The sequence below is a fragment of the Chamaea fasciata genome, unplaced genomic scaffold (genome assembly GCF_029207755.1).
Source record: "Chamaea fasciata isolate MVZ Bird 193981 ecotype frontalis unplaced genomic scaffold, bChaFas1.0.hap1 SCAF_10, whole genome shotgun sequence".
NCBI lineage: Eukaryota > Metazoa > Chordata > Aves > Passeriformes > Sylviidae > Chamaea > Chamaea fasciata.
Window position 1 is genome coordinate 26,091,546 of NW_027094095.1, and position 22,402 is coordinate 26,113,947.

At 37.2% G+C, this 22,402-nt stretch overlaps 1 protein-coding gene across 1 annotated transcript in view; it reads right to left on the reverse strand.

Annotated features, from left to right (window-relative positions):
• The window catches only part of AGBL4 (AGBL carboxypeptidase 4), an 882,078-nt gene that overhangs the window by 857,830 nt on the left and 1,846 nt on the right, over window positions 1-22,402 (reverse strand). The window contains 1 exon segment of the mRNA XM_066192785.1: window positions 7,005-7,127. Within this exon segment, the coding sequence (XP_066048882.1) occupies window positions 7,005-7,127 (123 nt within the window).

A 22,402-nucleotide genomic window follows, 5' to 3' on the forward strand; every position in this document is an offset into this window, starting at 1 on the left:
CAAGTTATGCTATCTGAGTAATGCCATATGTGTTGGCTGGTATCACATAGACACCAAGCAGTCCCCATTCGTAAAAATGTCTTCCATACTATATCTGTTTAGATATTTAAAAGGTTAATATTTAGTTCCATTTGCAATGCTGATCTAGCAAGAAAGAAATTCATTTGGCATTACAGCAGTAACATCAATTTCCCATGTAACTTTAGTAATGCATTTACTGGAAAGAGATTAATATCAATTCCATAAATCATTCACATGCTTTTTCCGGAGTTTGAGACATCTGAGTAATGTCATATATGTTAACTGATAGCACTCTGTGCATGCCACATCCATTAATCTATGCCTAGTGTCATCATTAAAACACACAAAAAAACTAAAATCAATCTTTTTCTCTTACTTTATTTCTGACTTTTAACTTGCAGTAGTCCAAAGGTATTGATACTCTGATACACTGCTCTGAACTGAGAACAGACATGTTCAGAAATTGGAAACATTTGCTAAATTATCCCTACTGGCAGCAATAACCACTTCATGTCTTCCTGTGAAATGTGGCATAAACTACTGTCAAAAAATACGGAAATAAGTAAAATGTTTCATTAATCAGACACACCTTGAAGCCCCAAAAGCAGGTTGAAAACAGACATCATTATTGAAATAACACAGTGACTTTCATTCCTTTGTTCCTACTTTACAGATGAGCATCCTTGTAGAAGGGAAAGCCAAAACAGTTTCATCTGACTTAGTGATTTTAGAAATACATGAAAGACTATAATACAGAAAATTTGGAATATCAACTAGTTTATGCTCCAAAATACAGTTTTGCCTACTACTAAAAGTGTTTGCACTGGAAGAAAGTATCCTTCCACAGCTTTTGCACTTTCTACTTCTACTGATGTGCCATTATCACACTTGCCTGTATTGCTTTATTCCTGTTCCAGGATATCATCACAGTGCTACTGAAATCAAGGGGAAGAAAGGTTTTTCTGTTCATTTAAACACAAACACACAGAGGGTCAGATTGTTTACTAATTTTGGAAGCACATTACAATTCTATGTTAGATGGCAAAAATACTATTTCCTCGGTTGAATATCAGTTTTTCTTTGAACATGAAACTTAACAGTATCATCATCTGTGTTGTCTTAGTTTTCATTTTTAAACTTTTTACAAACAAAAATGTCCATTTCAGAAAATGCCTTGCAAATCAAATTTTATAGTGTTTTACTAATCAGAGCTAAGATTAATCACCCCTAATTTCAGCTGTCTAAAGTTACATGTCAAGTCTTAACAACTGGGACACAAGCACCCCCAAAGGGCAATCCATCCTATATTATCTGTGCTTTTGTTCAGAAGATATCTTTCATGGTAAAGCTCAATGGCCTATTTCACGCCTGTAAGTGGTTACAATGAGATCAGCGGAATTACAATCACTTATTGCAATTTTGAGTGTTGTGCAAAGTGTTTTATAAGTACATTATCCTATTTTTGAAATATAGAAAGATATTTAAAACCTTAACAAAAATGATACGAGGGTACTTCTCAGTCATATGAGATCTCTTAATACATTGTAAGTTTTAACTTTTTCCAGCTGATTAATATCATTTGCAATCCATCAGCACTGAATTTTTTATCAGGTTCCTAATGCAAAATATTTTATAAACCTGCTGTAGGAAAAGACAAACTAATGTTTGTGAATCGTTTTCATTGCAAGGTGGTGGTGCACCAGTTAACATAATTTGAGGCTTACAGTAATTGAGATTGAATCTAAAATTTTACAAAACTTTAATTACAACCTTTTGAACATAAACCACAATACATAAATTACCCAATCATAACATTTTTTCATAAAAAAATAAGAATTCATCCAAAGGATAGAAGATTTAATGACTCTTGGCGGAGTTCCACTTTTTGGTTGAAATGAGAATAAAAGCAGACAGCAGCTTCGTTTCTAATTTCAAGAAACACAGTATTTTTTAACAGTTAAACAGCATTATATTTGACTAACAAGCCAAAATATATATTTTCAAAGCCTTATTAAAAGCCCCTGTATTTAACAGTGTGAATGCTGAGATTTACGAACCTCTGTGAGCCAACACTGCTCCTTCAATTCTCAAAAGTAATTATAAAACAAGCAATTTGAGCCACAAGCAGCCGAAACTGTCAAGCTTGGGGTTTTTAACCATCCTCACAACACACCACAGCCTGCAGCCTGACTGCAGCTCCCTCCTATATTCCCTATGACATCCCAGGCCAGGCAGAAGGACTGGGGGTGTGCCCAGCCCAGAGCCACCAACCAACATATCCCTGGGGAATGACAACCCAGTGACACCAGGCAAAAGGAACAACATTTGAGCTTCCCCAGCATTGCTCTGCAGCAAAGCCACACCTGGCAGTGTCAGCCCAAGTTTTTCATCTGCAGGTTCTCTTCATGGCAAGCCCAGGGAGGCAAAAGCTAGAAAAAAAACAGAGCCCACTTTGGAATCAGTCTGTGATGGAGCCAGGAAGGCAACTTGTGGCTATACCCAGAAAACAGCCTTTGCACAATGACAAAAAGGGTTTGTTTTTTTTTTTAAGGACTGAGTCATTTGGTTAATGTTTCCTTTGTTCACTTTGCAAAATACATATAAAATCTTCTCATGTATCATGTTAAATTAACTAAAAATTTGTGACCTCATGCAGAAGCAAGGCTACTGCTGAAAAACTACTGGCTTCCAGCACTGGGGGTATCATCTCCAAAAACATCTCTTACAGTTAAAATGACTAAGCAGATAAAACATCTTAGCCACAATACAGAATAGGCTGCTGACTTAATGGATGCCATCAGAAATCACAAGCACTAAGGCAACACAAGACAGTAGGGGCAGCTGGCTAAACTAAACTTTGAAGTCCTTTAGATAAAATGTCTGAAATACCAAATCACCCAGAGTATGAAAAGCCAGATTCCCTGAGGAACATGTTCATATCAAAATCTGGGCCTTCCTCAATCAGGAAGGACTTCTTTGAATAGAAGAAATGCATATGTCCTTTCACCCAGAGCACTATATTCTGCAAAATGCCCATTCTGACAGAACAGTAGATAGGATGAGAGGTGAACATTTGTACAGTTGTGCATTGCTACTAAACTGAAACTGTGTTAGTAATTTAATGCATTGATGAATATTAGGAAACAGAATTACAACTGACCAAATGTATACATTTCAGACGTAGTGTTTATTTCCTTTAAATTTTGCACTGTGCATAGGTAGCTCTGCTTCTATTCTTCCCTGAAACTAACTCATGTTTCTTGTGAAAATTGAAATCATCCAAAAAGTATGGTGTGGTACGCAAGAAAGCTGATTTTTCACCAGCTTCTTTTCTGCTAATGATAAATCAATGTTAAAAATTTCTTTTGGCTGTATATATACTTAAATATTAATAAAGATAAGGAAGATTCCAAGCAACACTAGCTTGAACTATGGGAAACACAAATTCCTGACATACTTGCAAGTTGATAATTCTCCCTCTTCTTTACTCCTCTGTCAGTTATTAATATGATAAAGGGCTCAGGCACCATTCTTCATTTCCAGTAATTGCATTTATTTTACAGCAATGATTTTTTTTCCCTACTAATAGATTCATTAAGGGTAAGTAAAGTGCAAGCCACCATCTAGCTTAGCTCCTTCTGAAAAAGATCTGGACAATATAAAGGGATCACAAGTTTTATAGAAGTCAACAGTACCATGCTATTGTGAAAAAGATTGGACTGTCACATTGCAGAAGTAAATAGATTGCAAGGCATGTCATGTAATAAACTCTACATAGGATTGGCACCAGCTTATCTGAGTATCATGCTCACCTTGGACCACTGCCAATCAAGAAAGGCACAAAACAGCTGGAGACAGGCCAGAGGAAATAAAGAATGAGAGAAAATTTGGAAAATGTGAGCACTAAGGAACCATTGAAAAAAATAGCAGTTATTTAACCTGAGGAGGGAAAGGCCAAGGAAAGATATGATAGCAGCTTTCCATTAAGTCAAAGAAGAAAGGAATAATCTGCTTTCTGTTCCTATAGGACTGGACAAGAATTAATGCCTTTTTAGTAAGAACATTTCTACATAGAAAGAAAATGTTTCCTCTATTGAGCAAATTGCAGTGTTAGAATGGATTGCTGCTTTCTCATTGAAACTCACTGAAAGTCTCTGAAAAAGATAAACATCTGTCAGGAATGGCAAAAATAGTTTATTTTTCCTCTAAAAAACAGAATGGACTAAAAAAAATCCCAATGCCCAGTTCTATTTTTTATGATTTTTTGAAAGCACAGCATTTCAGAACAGCGAGTTGGACATTGGTTTTCAGACTACATAAAAACACACCTCTGTCTCAAAAAAATCATACTTTTCAATGCAATTTAATACAATAATGATAGCAATTACAAAAATGAAACTGAATTAAATAGCCTTTCTTCTGTATGTATTAATATTTTTCCTGATTTCTACAAGTTTAATACCCTTTCTCTATTCTGAAATCTGTTTACTTCCGTTTCTACAACATAAAACATAGACATTGAAAAAGAGGGTCCAGTAGGAAACCTTCAGTCCTATCAACCAGACCTTTCAAGAAAATAGAGAATGCAGCCAAAGAAAGGAAAGCCACTTATGGAATTACATCTAACACAACTTCTGTTTTAGAATTATAGAATGGCTTGGGTTGGAATGGATCATAAACATCATTTTGTTCCAAGTCCCCCGCCCAAGGCAGAGCCACCTTCCACTAGACCAGGTTGCTCAGAGCCCCATCCAACCTGGCCTTGAACACTTCCAGGGATGGGGCAGCCACAGCTTCTCCGGGCATCCTGGGCCTCACCAGCCTCGTTGTAAACAATTTGTTCCTAAGAGCCAACCTAAATCTACCCTCTCTCAGTTTAAACCCCTTTCTCCCTGCCCTATCCCCACAGGCCTTGGGAAAAAGTCTTTCCCCACCTTTTTATAGGCTCCCTTTACATACGGAGAGGCCACAAAAAGGTCTCCTCAGAGCCTTCTCTGCTCCAGGCAGAACAAGCCCAGCATTCCCAGCCTGTCTCCACAGGAGAGGTGCTCCAGCCCTCAGAGCATCTTCATGGCCTCCTCTGCACCCCTCCAGCAGGTCCATGTATTTCTTCTTGTATTTCTTCTTGTATTTCTTCTTGTATTTCTCGTTGTATTTCTTGTTGAGGGGACCCCAGAGCCTGGGGCAGTGCTGCAGGTGGGGTCAGTTTTACCATCTGTTCTTTCAAAAAGGCAATTTCAATAGGATATTGTATTTAACGTGGTACCCAAAGAGCATCAAAACAGTCTCATAAATGTTGTATCCTACTGTTTGGACAATAGGATGGGATAGATTTCAACATTAATGACAGTTTCATAAGTTATCCAATATCAGTTAATTTACTTTGACCAGTTAAGGTACTTTAAGCAATTACTTGGCTGACATAGAACAAAAGATGAAGTGAATTTACATATGAAGTGTACACAAGATTACTCTCATTCTTGCTAATACATTGTCATCATGAGAAAGTAAATGAAGGTATTAATTTCATTCATATTTGTGCTTTGGAGCCGTCTGAATATGCAAAGCAACATCACAGCCTCATCATGCTACAATGTAAATAAACACAGTATTTCAAATAGCACCTGCTTCTATCACATTCTACTATTACCAAAGTATGTAAAGTATGAACATTACCTTTGAACTGAATAAACGTTTTAATTTAGAAATATAATTAATTCCATTGTTCAAAAACTGGAATCAAACCATCACGCAATGACTCACAATACTTCACAAATAATTTGATGACTGCTACTGATCTTTTTCATTGCAGTGAAGTTTAGCACAATAAAGTAAATTTCCCAGATTGGCCATGATTCATTTTGTAAGCCATTTTCTGATACAAAAATGCAAAAAACCGACATAACTATTATGAAATAGCACTCAAAGTATTTTTAAAAATACAGAACTCTTCAGAGACTGAACCTTCAGAGACACACCTTAAAAAAAAAGTTACTCTTTACTATTCACTGCATCATTTGCACTTTTTACGTAATGTAATGACAGGATTTAAAGAACTCAATTTAATATTTATCCAGGAACTAGCAGCCAGTATTCTACCCTAAGGGATGTAACTCTCCATAAAAAGCTCGTTTTACAAGACACTGGAGCACTTTTGGCATTACCAGCACCTCTCACATAAACCATGCTGAAAACTATAGTTTATCCTGCCAAATGCCTTTTCTACATATGGTGTTTAACAGTGCTCTGTAGGTCTGAAAGCCAGTAATAATAGATTTCAGCTAAAAATCTGGTAGCACACATGTATGTAACACAAAAGTTTAAACAATGCTACAATTTCATGGATATATTTACTTACATACCCCACATGCATAAAAGCAATTAAAATTACTCTTTAAAATAATGTGTTGTATAACTCCTGTAAAAAAATACTTTCGCTTTCAGTTTCCAGTAGCTTCCTGAAGTTTAATTCTCATATTGACATCAGAGGCAGAACTTCCATTAACCTCAGCAATACAGAATCAAGCCACAAGAAACCCAAAGTAATATCTTTAAAGACAGCCCATACACATTTTTAGAAGTGTCTAATTATGCAAGGATGGGCTTGGCACTTTACTGGGTTAACTGCCCCAGTAAACTTCTAAATTAAATTTTTAAATAGCATCTTTTATATACTACATCATAAATACATTAATACTACCACATAAATAATGACAGGATAAAATCCAGGTAACTATCCACATGTGGTTAAAGATGGACCTGATGAAATTTTTATTGTAGGCAACAGCAAATTTCACAACCTTTTTGACATTTGAAGTCTGATTTGAAGGCATACTGTGACTGAAGGGAATCAGCTCAATTTGTTAAGTAGTATTTAATGTAAGCCCTCTTTAGAATTTAGACACTTTATAAAAAGATGAGTGATAGACTTTAAAGTGTTAATATATTGACAACTAGGTGAATGTAACACTGAAAATACTCACCACTTTCAAAACAGGCGTCAAATATAAGATGTCCTTTTTTAGGCTGTCCACAGTAACCAGCTGGGAGAACAATGTATTTGCTCACATTCCCTGCTATGATATCATCACTTCCCATGGCACTGCCTGTTGCAGTAAAAGTGAAAAAAAAACCTCATGAGCATAAAACAGAATATATATTATATATAAAAACCAGTCGAAGGCTACTCCCCCATGCATTTCTACATAAAGTAAAATTTGCACCATTTAACATCTGCACCAGTAAATGAATTCTTTCTTTTCAAAGTGTAAATAAGAATTTGGATATAATAATGGAATCATCTGTTAAAGCCTCTCTGAGGAACAAACCACCCAGCCTGACTTCTTGCATGTTTGTGACCTGTGGCAGAACCCTCATCATATTAGTCTGATATATAACCAGATCTACTTCTTTTAACAGGAACTCTCTAGCCCTAGATCCCACTGGATTCCCTGGAACTGAACTCCTCAACAGCTTCTTCATCACAACCCTCAGAAGCATCTTCCCCTCTATCAGCATTAATGGGATCTTTTTCCTCTATCCTGCTGCCTATTTTCATGCATCTTAAATGAACTTACAACCTTTGAGGCTGTTCAGTCCCACTCATATTTGAAAATCTAAAATTTTCAAAGAAGGAAAAGACATACACCCATGGAGCCATGTGACTATCTGAGCCCTCCTTGTTAGGAAACAAAACTCAGAAAAAAGACTTGAATAGAGAAATATTTTTTAATGCGGCATTTATTTCAGGGTAGAATACATAAGGACATAAATTTTCCACACAATGGTATGATTTTTGTCAAAATACATCAGCAGTGAATACATTGAAAGCTTTATCCTTACAGTAAAATTATAATAACAAACTGGAGTCTACAATATCTTTGTTTCCAAATAGGAAGTCCACTTTTTTTTTTTTTTTTTTTTGGCATTTGAGACATGTACAAGAAAGCAAGTAAATAATTGTTTATTATATTATACATTTCTATTATAGTGAAAGAAGCACTCAGCACTTTCTTCACTACTTACAGCCTGGACCAGAAGTATTTAACAATAGAAAAACTATCTTCTGTATTATAGAAAATGAAGAACTGGTATGGTTTCAAGTGCAAAAGGCATGTGATGGGATAATGGGATGATAATATCTTATTTCACTCTGATAAATAGGGCTACTAAGGCTTCTAGAAATAGACTTTTGGTCTGTACTGATTTTTTTGACATTTAAATGGGTTGTGGGGGATGATAAATGTGACATAAAGCTCAATTTGTTTTATTTTTATATTGAAAACTATTTCGCAGAAATTTTACAAGCAATTCATATTGTCCCTGAATGATGAAAACAGCTTATTAATTAGAAGTGACCTTTCCATACATAAAAGTATTCCACCTCTCGAGGCAAAACATCTTAGTTGAAGTAACAAATTATAACAATGTATTAGTGACACCATAGTTAAAGGGTCTGTCAGGCTTTCTGTCATATACCTATGTTTTCACAGGTACATAAATACCATATTGAAAAATATGCAAATCCAGGTGAATATTTGGCATGTGAATCCCCAGTCTTCCCAGGAAGAAATTTGAACTTACTCTGTCTGGGAAGTAGCACAGCAGAACAAACAGAATTTAGACCTTTTCTTTATCAAAATATAAAAATGTAGATATTGAATAATGCATGATAGTATTTCTTTAGCAAAATTATTATTTGTAACCTCTGGGTTATTTGTTTTAGACTGAATAATTACCCACAGACAGCAATCTGTGGCATTTAAATTGTTTTCTTTAAGTGTATAATTGCTACTTAGGATATTTTAGCTGGATGTTTTTTACCAGCATGCTGATGCAATTTGCTTAAAGCCTGGGAATGTCAGAGGCAAACTGAGGTCTGGATGGGGTATCCGTGCATCTACATGGCTGGGATCCTGCCCCTTGCTAAAATTCACCCCTCTGCATTGTGCAAGCGAGAGGAAAACCACTTGCTCAGTTTCATCTGAGTTGGATTAATATATACCTGTTGCAGTTAAGATTAGTCAAGTTGGTCATTTGCAATCAAACGTTGTGGAATCAAGGATACAAAGAAAAATTAGTGGAAATCCTGCAAATCACCATGAGCTGACAGGGACCAAAGTGAAAGAATGGGAGGCAGGGAGTCACCTAAGTAGAGCTGTTTGAAGACTGAACTCCTCTTGGTAAATGTTCCCTTTTAAGTCTCAGCTAAAAGTAATAGACCTCTTAGAAATTGTAAAAGATAACTGGGAAACACCACTGAAAGATGAAGAAACTAGAAAGGAACACATTCATATCACTGCCACCATAAGACAGTGGAAAAAAAAGCAGGCAGAAGAGAGAGTTACATCTCCCTGGCAATTTAGAAAATCTGCCAATGGAGTCTTTACACAATGCAGAAGGAAGCTGTCAAGTAACTGTGTCCCAGCAAAAAGTTTCCATCTGCTCCTCCTGACCTAATGTAGCCCTCCAGGAATGAGAATAAAATCATCAAATAGCCTGTAATTCATAGTCATTTAACAGTATTTCTCTCCTAGCATGTTCTTTATTCCACAGTACTTAGAATATTCAGAACGCACTGCTGCTATATTTTGAGTTATATTATCTTTAATCTCTAAACATGCAAAACTGCTGTCTTTGAACTTCACATTATTAAACAGCACAACAGCACCACGTCCCTTCTGGCAGGCTCTCCTTGGATGATAAAGAAAAGGCCAGAGCAGTGCCCAAAAAGGAGCCTGTATGAGTCCATGATAAAACATGGCTTCGTGTCTGTCTGTTCAGCAGCTGCAGAGTGGTGCTGGGAATGCATTACCACCCTCGGGTGGAGAGAACAGCTACCCTGGGCTCCAGTCCTCTGGCCAATTAAGAGATCCTGTCTGCACAACTGGGGAGCCCTAAGCAGATTTTCCTGGCTGGAGGCAAAGATGTATGACAGAACCTTGTGGGGAAGGCAAATAGCTCTTCAATCAGAAACAAACTGAAAGGGAAAGAAGAGAATTAACTGAAGTACATCCTGCACATTCCACTTAAGGAGACCATATTCTCCTTTGAAAAAAAGGTTAGATAAGACAAGCAAAGGCAAAACCTAGCAAAGAAATTGTCTTGGAATGTAGTTCTTATTTTGTCAATTATTTTTCTTATGGCTTGTAAGACACATAGCTATTTTATTCTAATTCTTCATAGCTTAAACTCCAGGAGGCTCGAGCAAATCCCTAGGATTTACTTTTACCGCAGTATTAAACTTTAATGGTAATTTTCTATCAGGTATAAAATCTGTAGGTGCCTGAAATCTCTGTAAGTATATAAGGCTTTAAAATAAAAGCTGGACAGCCTTCTGGTATCTGCATTCATCACTATTGTCATTGTGGATATATTTCACATCAAACTAGTGAAAATTAATAGTTCCAGGAGACTGGGATTCATGGGAGGGAGAGTTTGGAAATTTCCAGAGTTCCTCTGCCCTTCTGAAATTCAAAGGGTAAAGTCAACATTTTTTTTTCATTTAGGAAAAGATGAAATCAGTATTCGCTACAATAAACGTCATGCAAATTTAAGTGCATTTTCTTTAAACACTGTAGTTTCTAGAGGAAGGTACCTCTTTAGAAAGTAACAGTGACTCTTAGAATTGCGTAAACAATGAGCCCAGCTTCCAGAAGAGTCAAACATGAAAACCCACGGAGTTAGCAGCCAGCAGCTACCCTCATGCTACATTAGGTAGGAGAGCACAGCTACATTAAAACAGACATGGAAAAATATAGCGGGAATTTGCCTGGAAAACCTACATCATTCTTCTAATCACACGTACTGCCTAACAATGACAGCCAATTAGAAAGGTGAGGGAACACAAAAACCTACAACTGCAAGGCAACTTTATGGAAGTCTTTCTTTAATTACAAATATCATCAAGATACCTTGCATTCTCTTATGAGATCCTCATTCTAGAATAAAATATGGATACATTTTGCTGCTGGAAACAGCTACAGTATGAAGATCTAATTGCCAGATCCCTATCATCCAGGGGCCAGGAAAAGTTTCCAGGTATCCTAGAAAAACTCCATCAGCCTTGAGCAGTACTGTTAATAGAAATCCACACAAAGAAGTGAATCTGAGCTCTCAGTACAGGTTGCAACAAAAAGAAAAATCATTCAGACAACCAACAGCAACTCAGCTCCAAAACATACCAAATCTCCAGACGAATACTGCTCAACTCACGCTTTGGCTAAGTAGCACTTATGGAAGTTATGCCAATAACAGTGTCTGCTCCACAAACCTGAAAACAATGTCATTTTAGCAAAATACTTTTAAATGATAGTATTTAGTACAAGTCTATAGTCTCGGTAGCTGATCATGTTCTCTTATTCTTTGACTTTTTTTTTTAAATAAAAGCTTTTATATCGTTGCCCCTAGGCTTCATAAACACTGATATTCAGGAAGAAAAGCTATTTCTGCTATGACTTCTGAATGCTCTGCAGCTATTCTAAAAATCCTACAGGCAGCATCAGTCAGAAACTTGGAATTCCAGCTCCACTGACTTAAAAATGCTAAGAAAAAGAAGAAAACACAACTGTCATTTTGATCTTCACAGCCGTGTATCCCAAAGCAAGGCTTGGGCATGACCCGAAGAATCTAAACATACTGCAGAGTGCTGTCAATCTGAAATGTACTTAAATCACAGGCACTGTGATCTGAAAAGAAAGGGAAAAAAAATATATTTAGACTATAAATCCCAGGGTTTGAGACAATACCCAGCATGCTGGCAGTCACACCTGCTGCCTCACGTTGGGGTACTTTGCCCATTCTGTCACCATTACCTATTCCAAAGGTCCAGCAGAACAAGGAAAATGTTGGTCACCACAAGAAGGCATTGTCATACAGCTTGGTCTAGTTCTAAAAAATAGTAACATCATGTTGTCATTTTAAAACCAAATTTGAGATTAAGCAGCTTTACAGCAATTGTCTCTTCAATTACTTTCCTCCTATGGTTTGACCAACACACTGCTTGTCAAGTCTGTCTCCAAACTGTGAGATGATATTCATATTCAAGAAAACAAGCAAAGTAAAGATGAACTGTAGTTTAGCAGAGATTTAGCAGAGACTATCAGGCAAATTCTGAGATTTGCAGAGATTCTAAAAGTAGTCAGGAGAACTAAACTGCAATCTTACTGCCATGGACTTGAAAGAGCTTGTGGTTGGTTGCACAATAAGAAGGAAACCATATTTTTGTTTTGGATCTTTAATTTTATTGCACAAGTTACTCTTCCTTCAGAGGCTACCAGATAATATTACCTTTCAACCTTCCTAACCCAACTTCTTAGCTAATCCAATATTAATTTTTATTTTGGGTAAGAAAAATAAGTAGATCTAAATACCTCATGCCTCTTTAGACGCACATACCCAAACTCCTTTACTCTAGCAGAAGGTGTGGAATAGGTGTCTGAGTCAAAGTTCAGGGTGGAAAATCTTGTTCTTGTATGCAAATATGTAAAGTAAAATGATCACTAAAGCTGGTGACACGTGGGTTGCCTACAAAAGGCTCAGTGGCATTACAAATAGGACTTTGACTGCAATATACTGAGCAGAAAGCCCAGGGCAAGTAGGGACAAAAAGATACATGAGGTGCCTTAGCCCAAAACAAAGCATTGACCACCAGGCTGGTCAAGTGTGAAAAGGTGATGGGAAATCTCCACTATGTGGTCCTTTCAAAAAAGCCAGATCCACACAGAGATACAACCATCAGTCCAAGGTCAATTATAGCTCCTGTCCAAAATCCAATGAAGAACATTCAACTGAAGATATCTGGCAGACAGACACTGCTCTGCACAATGACTCCTCACTGCCAGGGGCTGGCATTGTCTTATGAGTTTAGAGAAAAAGAAGAAAAGTCAGTTTGTGTGGACTTGTACTTGTTTCATATGTGATATTTTTTTCCAATCTTCAACCTAAAAGCTTTACTTCAAGATTACTCATTTATTATCTCAGTGTGGGCTATTCCAAAGGATATCCCTAATGTTAAAAACAAACGGCAATGGAATTTTTTGTGTCACTTAAGTGAAATCCAAAGTGTCCAAGAAGGTATGAACAGATCTTTCTAATGAAAATTTTAAAACGTAATTAATGCTTTGAGCTCTGTAAGCAAGAAAAAAATCCATTACTCTTTTTGCTGTACTTATAAGCTCTAAACTAAAATTCTACCACAAATGAAAACTAAAAAGAATGGAAAATACACGTGTATCAAATGCATTAACTGAAAAGATGTTTATTTAAACACATTGTAAGGATCAATGAATTTCATGATGTATAGATTTATTTTTTAACAAGTATTTGGTATCATGATAACATCAAAGGTATCACAGGATGCAACAGTTGCTATAGTAGCAATACTTAGGTTAAAAAAAAAAAAAAACACATCAAACAAAAGCATAGAACACATAAACAGTAAACAAAAATATAGTACATAATATGAAACCCCAGCTAGCAGAGAAAAGAGAAGATAATAGCTATTAAGTTGAACTAGTCCTCAGAGATACATCTGCAAAAAAGTATCAGCAAGTCCACCCTTTCTGGGAAATAAGGCATGGCCCAGAGAATTAGGTCTGCATGTGAATAAGAGTAGATGCTGAAACACCAGTCGAGGAGCACACAGGAATTTAAGTTCTGGGTCAAGAAAAAAAATTGGAGGCTGTTCCTACCATTTCAGGGGAAATTCTGTGTCTAGGGATTCTGAGGCAGGAAGAGAACCGAAGAGTTAAAGCTGATCCTTTGGGTGGTAACAAAGAACTTTGAGAAGTGAAACTCTTCCACAGCATCCCATATCTTTCTGAAATTTGTATGCAACTGATTTCCCAAAGACAAGGAGGGCATGTGACCTGCAAAAAATACCGAGTCAAGCAGGCAGGAAATTGCAGGGCTTGGAATTGTAGTGGAGGAAATTTCAGGTAAGGGCAAAACCTGATATTACTCACAAAACTGGAAAAAGATGGTGGTGGCTGAAGTTACTCACTAGTATTTGCTGGTGCCATCCTAAAATGCTGTAAATATTTCCCATGCTATTTAGTACTGAAACAAATCAGTTTTTATATACCGGGGTTTGTGTTATATGTGAGAGAAGACAGAAGTGAAAGGAAAGGGAGAGATTCATGGATATATGCTGTGCACACATCCATATATATTCCTGGATAATATGTATATACCCGTGTTTCAACAGCTGCCCTAGGTGTGAGGCACTGATTTAACAAAAGCGCATTATCTCGCTTAAACTTGACAGCATAACTGGAAGAAGTCATGACAAAATAAATTTCCAAACTAAAGATAACTCACATTGAGCCCAGCTAAATATAACTAAAGCATCTCCTATGTAGCAACCGATGCAATGACCCTGACCCAAGATTATATAGCCTTCAGTGACTAACAAAGTTTAATCTCTCTAAGTTAACAACTTTGTGTGTCTCCTTTATGGGGACCAACTGATTCTCAACTGGGAAACTGAAAAATACTTATTAGGTAATAAATATTCTTGATATAACAGAGAAGTAGGTTTATTTCTGCTTCTGCAAAAGGCCAAGGCTTTATTTCTTGTCCTTGTTTTCAGACTCCTCAGCCCTGACTATCACATTCAAAATGTTTGTCCAAAAAAGACATCTCCTAAAAACAGCATATGAAGTACCATGGAAGTCTTTCAAGAGTATCAGCAAGGTCAAGTATGGAACATATAAACAACACTTTTTCTGTTTATGAAAATTAGCCTGGTCATGCCAGATTCCGCTTCCATGTCTTACTATGTCTGCTGATTGAACAGGAACTCTCCAAATTTATATTTAAAGAGATGCCTGTGCCATAGTGTGGAAGCATGAGCTTATCTGCTCAGTCCCAGGAAGGCCAAAGGGAGACAGCATAGCTGTGATGCTGAGCTAGCAAGCTGGATCATGGACATTATTCCAGGGTTAGCACTGAGGGAATACAGCTGTGCTTTCTAATTTGGATAGGGCTTTTATCTCATTCTCAGCTCTTCTTCATAAGCAATCAGCCTGGTGAGCCTCAGGTCAGCTGTGGCACCACACCAAACCCACTATTAACAGCTATGTTAATTTTTTCATACCTAAAGTGCAACTACTGTAAATTTCTTGCAGATGCACCTGTCCAAATTTAAAAAAAAAAAATTGATTATGATCAATTCAAGTGTTCAGGAGACTTCACTTCCTGACTCAAGCACTAACATCATTATGGCAGTAATGAATCTCTATCCATGGGAAACTGGCCCTTCCATGAGGGCTCCAGGGCAGGCACAAAACGCTGTGGGGAAACACACCAGCAGCTTTGCACAGCACCACCCCTCTCTTCAAGACCTCGTATTTCCCAGGTGACTGGAAGAAAGGTGGTCGCTGCAGCTGCTTGGGTTTTCATCATGAGAGAGGTACTGGGAAACTAGGCAAGCTCAGCACTCGGGTAATTTCCATCCTGGTTATTACATACCATTCACATAACCCTTCTTTGGGTTAAACTGTTATTTTCCTTGGCTCTTGCTTCCTATTCACCTGTTGTTTTGAGATGTGGGGATGTCTTCTGCCAGCCAACTTATGCCAGCAGTACTTTCAGCCACAGTTGCTTCACTTTCGAGTTACACTCTTCTTCACTACTGCATATTTAAAATAATTTGGGGATTTTAGTACTACTTCTGAAATAATTTGTTCCCCCAGGTTGCTGAAATCAATTACACTATTAATTACTGCCATAGTTGTAATTACTCACTAAAACAACTCCTTCAACTTCTTCGTTTAGAATAGTATTTCCCTCTACTTTCCAAAACAGTCCATTCCCAACAGCAGTATTTTAAGCCATTGAGAATTCCTTTGATCCAACCACTGTCCACTCACATTCCCTTTATTTAAGAACATAATCTAGTATTTCTTTTCAAACAATTAGATCATTGCAGTTTTATTTTATTCACAAAGTATCATATGGCAAAAAAAAACTTAAATACTGTTTCAGAATTCCCATTTTCTAACATAAAAATGTCGGCAAAAACAAACGATCTATTAACTGTCTTGCATCAGCAACATAACAGGAATAAAACTACAGAGAATGCTACTAACTAATACAGCATATTCAGCAGGTTTTTTAACTAAGCAAATACTAAGTTGATACAATATTTATGGGAATATGAAATGCATACAAAATACCTCAAATACTCAGAACACAGGCCAAAAATTCCACCTTCAAGAAGGCTTACACAGACAAAGCTCTGAGATCAAATTACTGTTTATTTGTAGCATTCAGAAATAAAATAACCAGCAGATACAGTGGTACTGTGCCTAGTTACAAAACAGCTGCTATTCTGGAGCACCACAGGCTTTGGGTGTAGGTAAGTAGTACAGAGGCAAGTTTATCTCACAATACTATTTCACATGGACAGTTCCCATGAAATAATGCTGCTGCTTTTGGATTTGTATAGGTTATTTGAGGAATTTTTCATTAATCAAACACATCACACCACCTCATCTGCATTTTATATGCATGAAAACCTGACAGTCACTTGCCAGGCTTCCCAGCACTGAAGCTGTCTGCAATCACAAAGTGACTCCGCTGCTTATTGCAAATGAAAACACATCAGCAGAGCTGCAATGAATCCAAAAGGGCTCTCCTGGCAATGGATTCCTACCGCTCTGCTCTGGTGATTCACGGGAACTGATGTTCCACTTGCTTTAGTGGAGATTGAAATTCAACACATTTTTCAAGGTGCTTATGAAACAAAATGTAAAAGGAAAATTATGCCAGTTTTCACTCATGATTGTGAGATTCACTGCTAAATAAACAGCTCTGTGAATTAGTAAATGGAATCATTAGAGAGCTTAATCATCTAACAATATTAAGACAACTACTTTTTCCTCCATCTCCTTTTCTATGCTCGATTTTTGACATAATGAAACTATGAAATCAGCTGGTTTACCATACTGAGAGAACAGGGATATATATGTATATTAGAAAATATATGTATCAGAACATGTAAGTTTTAGTCTCTAACCTTTATACATTACTTATCCTAAAATAGAACCAATCACAAATAGCATTTACTATACAAAAATGCATCAAATTCATTGCCAAACTTCTGCAGGATGAGAGCCCTAGATTTAATACTAAAGTCCACATCCTGAGCTTGAGAGTCTGTGACAAAATGAAATGGAAGTCATTACTATTTTGGTAAAGTAGTTTTCCAAACCATTTCAACATACAAATAGTAAAATTACTTAAAAAAAATGTATGTAAAAATCCAAAGTTAACAAATACAGCACTTCTTAAATGGCAGGCTTGGCCTCTGTGGCAAAGTCAAGAAAATGAGTTACGGGGACAATGCCACGAGGAAGCTGGGATATGGGTTACATTGATGTGTACCCATAACCAACTTCAATTAATTGTAAATTGGTTTACCTCTATTATAGATTAATGGCAGACACAGCTTGAGCCCAGAAGAACTTATTATCTCAGGTACAATGCAATCTAAACATGGCAATTCTGCATCAAGGCTCTGCATGCCAACTACCTTGGGGGATCACTTGAGAAATCTAAGCTGGTTTCTGTAGATTCCCATGGTTCTGGAAAAGGGCAGCACGATCAATCCTCCAGAACAGGAGTGATGTAGCCCCATGCACACACCCAGGTGGCTGTGCTGGGGCTGCTCTATGTCCAGCAGCACTGCTGTGAGCAAAGCAGCACGGCTGCATCTCAGTGACGCAGCAGGAAAGAGCTGCACAAATTCCCCTCCGTGTCCTCCACCACCTCTTTTATGCAGGGGTTGCTGCTTTCTGTTACCAAGTTATCAGACATCTTCATTTAAAAAAGTTCAAAAAAGGTAACAATGACTATTCAGCCATTTTTCTCCGTGACTTCTGTCCCTAAGCAGGCGATGTAGAGGAAAGAGGAAGAGGAGGAAAGAAAATTTCCCAGTGTAGACAAGCAACCATCTCTTCTGTGGCATCTGACAGCTATTGTGTGAGGTGTCTCACCTGGAGGGCAGGCTGGTGCAGATCTGAGGGTCCCACTCCTGTTAATAGCCCCATGTGGAGATCAGGCTGGTTCCATTGTAACACATGGAGATGACTTTAAAAACCTATTTTATTGAGCATTAGATCTATATAGCTTCACTTCCAAAACCAGAAATGCTATGTAGGCCACATAAATGCATTCTGAGGTTAATCTGGTCTTTTGCATGAGACTTTTGCCTCCTAAAAGCAGTGACAGCCACACTAAAGAAACTTGCAGAAACTTCTGTTTTACAAATTTCAGTATAAAACCTATTAAAATTCTCAATATGTCTCACTTTACTTTTAACAAATTCAAAAGCCTCCTCTCACAAGTGCTAGTAATTAATAGGGTGCTTTGAACTTCACTGCAAGAAAAAACGTTGGGAGGCTTGAGGTAAGTAACTTTTCAAAGCTTTGATTATTCGTCAAAGAAAAAAAATGTATGAAATATGGCTAGGAAATGGTAAACCATTCAAAAATGGCAACTGCAACACCCAACACATTCCTGTTTCTTTCTTTGTCTGAAATTATATCTTCTGGCTGTATAAAGCCTTCATTAGTATTTCTCAGGTCTCCTTATATGGAAAATTATGTAACAAAAATATGATCAAAGCTTTAAGTACCAAAAATATATTAGCAGCTCTTCGATGAATTTTTCTAGTGGGGATTTTTTTTTACACTGGATAACTGAAAAATGTTGGAAATTATTTGAATAGCAGCCTACTGGCAATAGAGTCTAATGATCACTGTAATACCTTTCTGCAGCGACTAGAGTTAATTTCTGTATGCAACTTCAATGAATATTTCAACTTACGCAGGTAAAACTGCAACAGTTAATAGTCTTACAAAGGGCCTCAGATTTACTAAGAGACCTTTCTCTGATGTCCCCTGGACTTCCAACTGCTCTGGCTGAAATGTACCAATGCAATTTCTGGCAAATAACTTTATTGAACAAAACCCATTTCAGATTTGCTTACAAATCCATCCTGCAGCATTTTATAAACAACTGCAAACAGCTCTTTCTGCTGTGTGAACATCTGCAAGGCTGGGCCCAGTCCCCACACAGTTTTCCACTGACGTTTGAAGCCTCCTCCTCGTGTTGATAGGAGGATCCAGTGGGCAGATCCCTTTCAGCATGAAGGCTGCAATGTCTTTACCCAAACGCTGGAACACTGCTATGCTTACAGGTTAGTCGTGTGGATTACCAAGTAAGCTCTGTTGTTTGTATACACTTTAAAATTCAGAAATCATTTAGGAACATTTAATCCAATCGAAGAAATTAAGTTTACCTGGAGAATCAGAAGTACCACTAATGTGTGGTGTTGTTCTAATGACCAAGATTAAATAACATTGTTAAAGTAATTAGCTCATCTCTCATATTTTAAATTTCCTTATGATAAAGCCAGTGAATTGGTTATCAAAAAAGCCTATATTTAAAGACAAGTAAATTATGTTCTTATTTAATTTGGCTTTTTATTTAACAATTAAGGCCACTGAAAAGAAAGCAGTTATATTCCTGACACTACAATGCTGTCATACCATATGTGATTAAATATTTTTTAAAGAACTACTATTCTTTTTTGCAAGAATAATGAAAAGCTATCTTCAAAACAATCCAGCTCAGCACTATCATATTAAAATCAATTAGAAAACGCTGCAGGATTTACACAGCTCTTCTATTGGCCCCTTCATGTGCAGATGTATGAAATAATGAGCTCAACACTAAGTGGTTTAGGAACACTAATTCCTACACAAATTTGGGGGGGGGGGGGGGGGGGGGGGGCTTGAGCATTCAACAGAGATTTGCAGCTTTCCTTGCTGAAGCCAGGTCACAGCATGGCTGTGAACACTTTGAACATTTCAACCATTCTTACCATAAAATGTGACTCAACACCACTCTGCAAGGTGCCGACCCTGACATGTAAATAAACATTAAAAACTCCATATTCAGCTGGAAAGTCTGTTCATTCTGATAACCAGGATTTTGGGTCTAAAGACATTTATTTATATCCTGTCCAGTACTGTGAGTAAATGCCTTTTTTTGCTTTCACTATGGTTTTAGTGATGATGACACAATGAAATACCAGAAATACTAATATCCACAAAATGACTATTCCACAAACTGTGGAATAACACATATTAGAACTGTCAATCCAGGCTAATATGCAGTTGCCTCAGATAGAAAACTATTACAGAACTCAGAAATAACCTGCACCCTTCGATCAGTCAGGTCTCCAGATGTAAGTCCTCTGAAGGCAATACAGATGCCTTGAACAGAAACCTGGGGAAAATGAGATAACTAGTGAAATTATAAATTGGAAAATACTTTCCTCTGGTTCATGGGTCAAAAAATTTAGCAAATACAGGTACTCTGTACTCACTATGACCTACGCCTAAACCTTCCTTAGTGAAGCTAAAATGTCCTCTTTGCTACAGAATTGGAAAAAGAACATTCATCTGAGTTTGATGAAACTTAACTAAACTGGTTGCTTTCCTGTACCCTGTATCTTCCAGAGGTTTGTGACAGCAAAGTCAGCTGAGCAAAACAATTAGGAGTCAAAGCAAGAAGCTCCTGAGAGAAACTAACTAGAGTCAATCACTTTCATCCTCCTGCAGACCTCATTTGTGAAGATTTTTTGTTGCTTTTAAGTTGGCTTCCCAGGTTGAGACATGAAGATTTTAGCCTGGAAAACCAAACAGGAGGCAAACAAATTCAGAGTTTACTGCAAAAAGCAGATTTTAACACTTTCAAGAAAGCAGGTAGGACAAAGGAGCCAACTACAATGGGAAAAAGACTAATTCAGAGTAAAGTGAGCTGATTTGCAGCACTCTAACCAAACATCAAAATACAGAAACTATTTAAATGGATTAGAGCAGATGTCTGCCTAGTCCAGTGAGGACAGCAGCAGAATATGAACTCTGCACTAGACAGGTGTGAGATAATCTACCTTCCATATTAAGTCTCAATTTTACTTGAAATACACAAATTGGTTGAAACCAGGATGTAGAGAATAATGCTGAGCCTAACAGTAGACTAAAAGCTGATGGAAATTCCTCTTCTGAACTGCTTTGTGCAATGCTGTGTGTCCTAATCCCCCACCCCAGTTAAAAAAAAAAAATTTAAAAGGTTAAAAATTTGCAAAAACAGAAACAAAAGGCCATTTACAGAGAAAAAGAATGGAATATGAAAATATTTGTATATAGGGAAATATATATAATTTCCCTAATTATAGGGAAGAATTAGAATGTTATTCCTATATAATAAGAATAAGACAGATTAATATATTTCCATTTCTATAACAGAAAGAGAGACTAATGAAACTGAAATGAAAAATTCTTGCATTATAAAAAGATGTATTTTCTACAAAGTATAATTAATTTACAAAATGTCTTGACACAGTGTGTTTTCAAATCTAAGGGTTTAGAGGGGTCATAAGCATCCTAGATGTGCATAATTCATTGTCAGATAACTTTTAGAAGAAACCTTATTTTATAATCCCTTATCTCTAAGTGCACACTGTATTTTTTCTGACATCGACTCTGGTCAAACCTGGGTTCTGAACTAAATCAGTAAAGAATGGTCCATCCCAGCAATCTGTGCTGCTATAAGGCATGAATAGGTTACCTTCAACTTCTCTGTAACACAGTTTCCTTAGGCAAAAATTGCAAATAACAATCAGTATTTCAAGATGGGAAGATACGATGATGAGAGTTACTGCTTGTGGTATCTAATCCACAACTAAAAACACGAGGTTGCTGTTAATAAAAAAAAAAAAAAAATCCACCAAGAATAACATACTCATACAGGCTAAATTGATTTATATGGTTTGAATAATGTTCAGTCCTTCTGTAATGATTTATTCTCCTTGCATTTGTGCAAAATTCAGTTTCCAGAGCTACATTCCTATGACTGCTCAAGATCTCACATAAGATGAAGTCACACTAAGCAGTGAGGATGCAGCAGGAACATTCCCCAATTATGTGTTCAACAACAGTGTTAGTGTCACCCAGCAGTAGAGGGAAGGAAAAAAGAGATTCTTTGAGGGATTTGCCATGGAAAGAACCTGCCTGTCGACTTAGTGTCAGCTGGCAGTCAGAAAAAATCCAAATCACCCCACCTTTTTTCCCCACAGCCTAGCTTCCATGACCTTTCTTTAAAGTGGGCCAAGATCACAAGCTTGCTTCCTCTTCTCTGAGGGTTTCGAGTCTTCTCCCTATCTTTGTGGTTCTTTGCATTTTTAATTCCTTATCAGGTTTCTCCAAAACAGTAGGACCTGCAAATTAAACTTGCAAAGTGGCCAGACAAGCTCTGTATAACTCAAGCAGACATGTACCAGGACATGTAACTAAACATGAATTTGGAA